Here is an 8,814-nt window from a genome sequence, read left to right as displayed (position 1 = left end):
AGTCTTTCCCAGCATGCACAGGGCAGAGGACAAAGCAACATCCTGGACAGTTTACCAGTCCTTCCCACACAACTTTGACATGAGCTTTTGAGAGTATCCTATTCACCTGACTTGAATGTTTTTGGGGCTGTGGGAGTAAGACCCAGCAGGCACATGTGAGGAGAACATGAGAACTGCACACAGAAAGGACAACACCACCCGGACATCTTTCAGAGACCGATTCTAACAGTGAAAGCTGTTTACAGACTCTTAGTATCGAGGCCTAACACCTTCAAATAAAATGTTCAAATAAATAAATGAGGACATATTGAAATAAATGAATCTGAACATCTGAATAAAGTTGATTTTATTTTGATTTAACTGCCAGAAGTGGTGCATTGGCACCCCTCAAGATGTGTTCCTGCTGACTTTTAGTTTGCAAGGTTAAAGCACGACACCATGAATTCTGGCAGGTGCTCAGCGATTAACAAAAGGACAGGTGTCAGATTTATTTTTACTTTAGGATTTAAAAATAGACAACAGTGAAAAAGCATCATCGCTCCTGTGGTAAGTCACGTGGCTTCCTTCTTTGACTCTTCTTTTTATACAGAGATACAGACGCTTTTAGTGCAAGTCTTCTCTCTACATGTGATGTACAGTGAAAACGGATGTATCATTTAACAGATATGAATTTGAATGGGAAAAAAAAAAAAACACATTGGACTGGGAAGGTTAAGGGGCCTCTAACTCAGTTTGCTAAATTTCCATTGGTAGAGGTGTGGGCCAAATAAATAAATACAGTGATTGGATTTCTCCTAACTGAAACTAATAAAGCCAGATTTAAAAGCATATTACTGTAATGACAGTAAACTGTTCTTAATTGGACAATCACTGTACACAAATTAAAGTTAAATTATCAGGTGGTTTTATAAAATGCGTGGATCAAATGTCAAAAGAAGGCTGGATGTCTCGCAAAGTCAATGGAGAAATGCAGCAGTAACCACCAAGAAATTTCATAAGATGAAGAAAAACTACCCTTAGCATTGTTGAGTAACTTGACATATGGTTGGTGGGAACTTTACTTCCCTCTGAAGCAGTGGTGTTCAAATGCAGCGCTGGCCCAGTCTCTTTTCTGACTGCTGGACAGAGCAGAACACGATGAGGTCTCTTGGGGAAGAGAGTGTGAGGACCAAATGTGTCCAGTCTATCTACAACAGTGTGGCTATGGGGACAGACAAAAGGGAGACATCCTCCTGATGCAGGGGTACAGACTCTTGCTATAATCGTAAAGTTTAGGTCGAGTCATGGTAAATTTTACGGTCAGGGGTGGTGTCCTGAAAGCCTGAGCCACAACCTGGGCAAACAGAAGTCCAGACATGGCAGGGAGTCTCTATGGGACATCTCACATGCAAAACTGCCAGGTAGTGGAAAAAAAAAACAAAAACGTCCTGCTTTGAAGCAGATTCATCAAAGTTAACTGTATCATGTCATTTTGAAAGTGATTTTTGTTGATTTTAACAAACAGAGAAAATCAGTGCTTGCATTTTTGCATCATGTGTCAATACTCCATTTTAGTCATCACCTTAATATACTGAAACCAGGCAGCTGTTACTTTCTTTTTCAACTTCAGATAAGTGGGACATTTACCGCTAAAGTCAACAGTTTCTGTTTTTGCTAATGGAAACCTGAATAGGAAAAGTTCAGCGTCTGAAATTTGATTAAGGCACGATGAAAAGGTACTGGTGTGGCTTTTGAATTACAGAGAAGGTCGTTGTTGATGTTGCTGGTGTCCAATAAAAATCAGTTGTCTAGACAGACACAGATTTGTTTTAAGCTTGAATTTGACAGTTCCCCCCAAGTTCAGCAGATTCTTTTCAGTTCAATTCCCCTGAGCAAAAAAAAAATACCATTTAATCCTTTTGAAAGACATGAAAGAATCATTATGTATTGAAATGTGTGATTTTCACTGGATGAACTGAGCAGACACACAACCATAATCGTCCTTGTTTTCATGAGGCATGCGAGAAAAGTGTAAAGTTGCAAAAGTGACTATCCTTATGCAACAGATCCTCACAAAGCACATATAAGCGCAGAGATTATAGCAATTCTTTTCATCATACTGATGTTATGCAATTCAGGAGCTGCAACATGCAATGCAACGTTAACAGAGACCAAAGTCGAACTAAGAGTTACCACTACATGAAAACAGTACACAGGAAGTACAAAGTACAGACATGTTCTCAACTTGAAAGCCTCAGTGAACTTTCAATGTTTTTAGCACCTTTAAAAAGAGTTATGTAGAGGTGGGAGAGGAAAGCAGTGTGTCAAAAGCACCACAATATCCCAGAGTCATGAACTCTGGACATCACTCAGACACAGTCCATCAGGCGTGCTGTAATGCCTTCACAGCCTTTACTGTTAATTTGTCAGTATTTTTCAGTTCAGGGGTCACGTGTGAAACCCAATCGTGTGACGGTGTAGGCTGCTTGACTTCTAAAGGTGTAGTAACATGACTGCTGAGGTTCCCTTTTGGCATGTTGTGTAACAAGTATTACGTTATTAATATTACATTACATTCTGTGGATTGGCACAATGTGGGAACTGCTCCTCACAAACATTATATATCGCAGGAGAGAAAAGTCACACTGGGATATAGTGTACAAAAGACTGAGAGAGTCTTTTTTTTAAGGCAGTTGTAAAACAAATTAATAAAATTATGATTACGTGGACTTTAATGTGAACCTGTGAATTTCTCCTAGGGGATGAATAAAGTATCTATCTATCTATCAACTCAGCCAGTGAATCATTTTGAATGAATGCTGCCTCTTTTCAGCACCATTTTTTCATTGAATGCACGGTAAAACTGGAAACGGTTGTTTGCTAACGGTAGCTACCATAAGCTAATGGTCGTACCAGACCAAGTGAGGCTGTAGCGATGCAACCCCAGAGTTTAATTTAGCAATGACACATACGTTTTCATATAGAAAAGGCTGAATGTCAATTTCTTCTTTAATACATTACATAGTTTCACTGAGAATGTGAAGAGGTCTTTGGTAAATGGATTAATGACATTAGTACATCATTAGTAATGATAATGGCTTAAACCTGTGAAGCTTTACATAACATTAAGTGGCCCTCACCCCCTGATGTGACTGAGCACCAGTGATGTTAAATCTTTCCATCCTGCAGATGGAACAGTGTTGGGATTTACAAAGTACTTGCTCACCATAGTGACAGTGATGTTATCAACCAATATTTGTTGGTTACCCGTTAATCATTACAGGTGTATATGTGGCCAGATCTGTTAATAGAAACCAGCATATAAACAGTAAATTTTATAGGCTGCATTTTTAGGTATTTTTGAGTCTAATTTTTGTTAATTAGAACGAATTTAAACTGAGAATTAATTTAAACTGAGGTTTAAAACATTTCTGCTGCATTAGTGCTTTCATTTATGTTTATTTAGAGTAACTTAACAATGGTGTTTGTCATTCAGATTTAATGTTATTTTAATGTACTGTTACTGTCTTCTCTGATAAAGTTTACATTTCAACTGCAAATGACCCTGTCTCAGTGAATAAAAAAAGAATTTAAAAGGATTATTTCCAAATATGTTTGGGGGGGGAAAAAGCCAATATGTTTATCAAATGATTTTTGAAATAGATTTGCCAGGAAAAAAAATGAACTGAATAAACTTTGCTCTTAAAAAATCCAACCTTTCCACAAAAAGTTCACCGTCATGTCACATACCTCCCGCCACTAGAAAGTGCCACAGTGAGGGTTGACAGTTAATGTTAGGAGGAAACTGTCAGTGGGTCCAGTGGAAAGGTTGAAGCCCACTGAAATGCAATATCCTACTTAAAAAGTAATCTTCTTGTTTTAGTGAGAAATTATGACAAAAAAAGATTTATCTATTTACATCCCCAAGTCACAAGAATGTGTACTGCATTATATACATACATATAATAGAAGTCTTACTGAAATTAACTGGTAAAGGAGCTTAAGAAACCAGTGATTTTCTGTATGATGGGCATTTTCATAAACCCAGTCTTTTTTACTGTGCCCTGTGAACTTTTCTCCTCAGATTAGGAGCAAATGTTTTCTGGATCAAATTCACCACAGGGCACCGTTTTGTTATCCTTGACATATTTAAAAAACCTGCCTATGTGGTTATACTTCTATGAAACTCTCCAATGCCATTGTTCTAAGTGGGAAAGTTTAGTCTGGACCAGTATTTTATTCTCCCACAGAGGCAAATCCCCATCACATGTGCAAAAGCAATGCACCAGATGGGAGGACTTTGGTGCAGCTGAGTGTTTGTTATTCTTCTGTGTGACAAATCATTATCGTCGTGCCGTTACGCAATTTAAACAGGCTGCTGTTAACAAAGGACCAGCCTCCCGGAGAGAGGTCGCCACATGTAAGACACAGCAGATGGAAGTGAAGAGCTGTCAGGCTGCTGCTCCATGTTGAACTCTACTGTGTCCAGTTATGGAGGGAAAACAAATATCAGAGCAGTGTGTTTATCATGCAAGTGACTAATCTTATCTACAGTTATCAGGAAATAAACAAATCATCACCAGGTGATGGATTTCAGAACCCAGAAATTACTATCATCAAATGAGAAGATGAAAATGGCATTGACCTTGCATGACAATAAATGCTAACTAAGGTGAGAGTGCCCTCTGACCAACAAAGCAAATCAGTGGAGAAAATGTTAGTTTAAACCCCAAATAATAAAGAAATATGAAAACATACTCAGTTACTTACTTACTCAGCATTATTTTTTTTCCACAGGGTTTTCACCTGTTGACAAGATTGTTCTGTTAAAATGTGGTTTCATTTTCACATTGAATGAACCGAGGCGAGAGTGGTGTTAAAAAGAAATGCAAAGGCTGAGACAGCGGGACGTGCGAACCCGTGATGAACATTCAACGCATGGCAGATTCTGTGTAAACAAGAAAAACAAACAAGAAAGGAAGATTAATTAAAAAAAAGTCAGAGCTCCCATGAAAGCTTAAGGATAACCAACATAACCCCCAAGATTTAACATTCATTAGTGATCTTTAGAGGTGCTCGTAGGAAGGTTTTGAGGGTTTGATCTTATAATAAAACTCTGTACCATCTAGTTCACAAGAAACAAGGCAACTACTAATGTTCCTTATGACTAAATATGTTGAATGAGAAAAACACTGAAAAGTGTGAAAATCTTTTTTTTTTTATGAAATAATAATGACCTCTGTCCAAGAATAAATTCTGACTACCAGCATCTCTCAAGCTCACTAATTAACATGTTACATCTCCCGTTATCTCAAATGAATGCATCACAATTGAACTTGATGCCCAGCCTTTACTGAACAGACTGAACATTTTACTGTAGAGGGGTTGGTGTCACCAGCCAGTCACTGCACAATAAAGCATCTGTTCTGTCTGCAAGGTCTAAATCAAATTTATCTAAGTGATTTAAATTTTACACACAAATATTGTTCTTATCCTGAGCCATGACAAAAAAAAAAAAAAAGAAACAAACAAACAAAACAAAAAATCCGAAAACTTAATATTGGACCTCTAACGTGTTAATGACTAAGACAAATGTTGTCAAGAAGACTGGCTGAGTGACGGTCCTCCACACACACAGTGAAATGATACACAAACACATGGCATTATAAAGTACAAAAAAAACATCTTTATTTACAAAACAGACCACTGCCCCTGTCCCACAAACCCCTAAATTCAGTGACTACTGTGGAATGCTATGTCTGCGCCTGTGGCTGAGGTTGGGAATTTACAGGACTGAGAAGAACAACACCCAGTGCAAACCTTCAGTATTCTTCCACCCACTTATTTAGTCTGAGTTCACCCGTCGTCTAATGCCACAGTATGGCAACACTTCTTCCGCAGCCCGAAGCTTAGACTTGGTTTCGAGGTCGGCTTCTGTTTGGTTCCCAGCTGCAAGTGAGCAATATGCTTTAATGAGCCTGGGGGGCCGACGTGTTATCAACTAGACACAGGTAGGGGCTAAAAAAGATCTAATGATGCCGTCTGGGAAAATGGTAAATGCATCTTCTAATCAATACACATTAAAATAATCACGTCATACAAAAACATTTAGCTGAAATCAAAGATGGAGGACACGTAAAATGATAATCGCCTTCTTGCTAAATAACCTGTTACAGACACTAAAAATACTCTCAGTTTTCAGGAGTCTTCTGTCCAAATTTCGACACATCGTGTCCATTTGGGGATAAACTAGACTGTCCTACTTGTCGTGAGCTAAAACGCGTTTTAAATAAAATGTATTCACTTGCTCACAGATGATGACGGATGATTTGGGTTCAGTGTGCATGTTCTCAAAATGTTCCGATGACAGTGCGAAAGCTGCTTGCACAATCGCGTGCGTGTGAATTCTGTTCACACGGCTTTGTGTCTGCGTGCGTTTGATGTTCACAGCTGCGTGTGTGAGGCCTGTTCACACAGCCGTATGTGTGAACGGAGGCAACTGCGACACCACAATTTAGCAATGTTAAAAGAAGGTACTGGCCGAGACTTCCTGTCGTGTTTGCATGTAATGGTGACTGTGTCGCTGCATGCCTGTAGTTTGTGCAGACACCAGCACAGGGAGGTGTGAAAAACTGACACAAAATTCTCAGTAATTGAATCAGCAAGTATGCATGTGGGGGAACGATGGGATTGCTGTTCACACCGCTGTGTGGTTGACTGTTCCCGAACTTGTAGTTTTGAATGCTAGCATTTGCGTAGGCATGGAAACGGGGCATTCGACTTGCGTCATAATTGATCAATGTGTGGGAAATTACACGCGTGTGAAATCTTGTACGTTCTCATGTGGTGTGCATCAACATTAGAGCAATCTGTATGTATCTATTAATCTGTGTTCTTAAGGGGGCAAAATGCGGCACAACAGCAGGTGAAATGGCTTAAAAAAAAAAAAAAAAAAAAGATGTGTTCGTCCGTGCTCTTCTGCGTCACGATGAGGTTGTGTGTACGATTAGAAGGCGTAGCGAGTGCGAATATCCTCCAGCTTCTTAGAGACCTCTGGGGGCATTCTGTCCAGCTCCTCTGCCACACTCTTCTGCTTGTGAGGGTCCATGCTGTTAAACTGCTCGCAAAGATCTCCATCAATCACATTCTGGAGAAAAGAACAGAGAAGACAAAAAGATGACTCAGTATATTTGTTTCTCACAGACATGTAAAAACAAAAGTGACAGATACCGACCTTAACTGGGAAGTAGTACGATCTAAAGCTGAGGTGGTCTCTGCCGCACAGCGGCGGGAACTCAGAGCGCATATGCATCTCTAAATGCTGGAAAAAGTCATGATCCTGGAGAACAAGAGAGGAGACAACAAAAAAGAAGAGTGAGAGAAGGACCAGGAAATAAGGGCAATACAAATATTAGACAAAGAGAACAAAGAAATAATTAGTATGTCCATAGGTAATGAAATATATCATCCAATGAGACAGAGGCAGTGTCTTTTGAAGGCATGTGGATGTGTAAGAAATGAGTACTATACATATGTGTGTGTTGTACCTCATGTGAGGTGAATGGGACCAGTATGCCGATGCCTCCAGACAGCGTGGTGTAGACCAGGGACTCGGAACCTCCGGGAATCAGAGTGGTTTTCTGGAGCGACAACACTGTCTCTCCTACGTGGTAGTTCACTATCACCTCAGCCTGGAGAGAGAGAGAGAGAGAGGGAGAGAGGGAGAGAGAGAGAGAGAGAGAGAGAGAGAGAGAGAGAGAGAGAGAGAGAGAGAGAGAGAGAGAGAGAGAGAGAGGGACACAGTCATGTGTTTTTGTTGTTGGGGGGGGATTCACCCGAGCGACGTTCATAATAACTTCAGCCTGAGATGCAAACAGATAGATGGTAATACAGATGGGAGTCATTCATTCCTGACCCCTTGTGACTCTGAACTACCTGCTGTGACTCGCAACAAAATTTTCCTTTTGAGCGTCGCTCCATTTGACCTGAACTTTATTTTTCCATTTCAATCAGGATGCGATGTTCACAACAGTTCTACCTACATGACGAGAAAAGTCAAAATATAATTCAAATAGTGAAATGAGGTTATTGTCTTAACTGTACAGGGAAATATCTGGCTTATAATTAAGCATCTTTGAATATTAACCTAGTGCTGTGGAAAGTCTTGAATATTATTTCATGTCATACGTACAGTACACACATACAGCTGCTAACATCTGTCCACAGGTAATTAAACAGAAAAGGGCAAATCAGATCATATAATTACACACTTCAGGTACGTCACATGAAGCAATATGTCTGTGAATGTTCTCATTCATCCAGGTCATTGTAATCTCTTCCTCAAATTGAATCGAAGGCAACTGGACTTATATTTGTCTGGGAAGACGTTTTGCCTCTTATCCAAGGGGCGTCATCAGTTCGTATGCCATGGTCTTTCTAGTCCGCACTAGTCTGACCCAGTCACATGAAGCCTTTTCAGGTTCTAATTTCCTGGAGACACTGGCACAGCTTTTACAGAAGAAAGGGGTTATGTAACACAACATCATACTATATTAATATGAACAGTATTGTCTCATCCTATATTTCTTTTGGTATACCAACTTTTATATATAAAAGTTGGTATACCACCTGGCCCTACTCCAAGTACGCATAAAGTACATGAACAGTGAACTCTGTGACACACACTGTGCTCCTCTGCTTAGAGGAAATTGGTCGGATCTAATCTAATAAACATCAAAAAAAAACTGCTCTGCCAATAATTAGAGGTAACAATCAAGATGAACCTTGGATACAAAGGCAGTACTGGGTTGCACTTAACCCTCAGTATTAGCCTAA

The 8,814-nt window shown here is 39.7% G+C and overlaps 1 protein-coding gene across 3 annotated transcripts in view; it reads right to left on the bottom strand.

Annotated features, from left to right (window-relative positions):
* Nucleotides 1–5,648: 5,648 nt before the first annotated feature.
* The window catches only part of sf3b3 (splicing factor 3b, subunit 3), a 29,195-nt gene continuing 26,029 nt past the window's right edge, over nt 5,649–8,814 (bottom strand). For all 3 annotated transcript variants that reach the window (XM_041038403.1, XM_041038405.1, XM_041038404.1), the window contains exons 25-27: nt 7,527–7,670; nt 7,214–7,318; nt 5,649–7,126 (exon numbers count right to left, since the gene is read on the bottom strand). In XM_041038403.1, the coding sequence (XP_040894337.1) occupies nt 6,986–7,126; nt 7,214–7,318; nt 7,527–7,670 (390 nt within the window). In that variant the 3' untranslated portion in view covers nt 5,649–6,985. The remainder of the gene's footprint in view (nt 7,127–7,213; nt 7,319–7,526; nt 7,671–8,814) is intronic.

The sequence above is a fragment of the Toxotes jaculatrix genome, chromosome 5, assembly GCF_017976425.1.
Source record: "Toxotes jaculatrix isolate fToxJac2 chromosome 5, fToxJac2.pri, whole genome shotgun sequence".
NCBI classification, from domain to species: domain Eukaryota; kingdom Metazoa; phylum Chordata; class Actinopteri; family Toxotidae; genus Toxotes; species Toxotes jaculatrix.
Note: the sequence above shows the minus strand (reverse complement) of the source record. Positions and strands in the feature narration are given on the sequence as shown.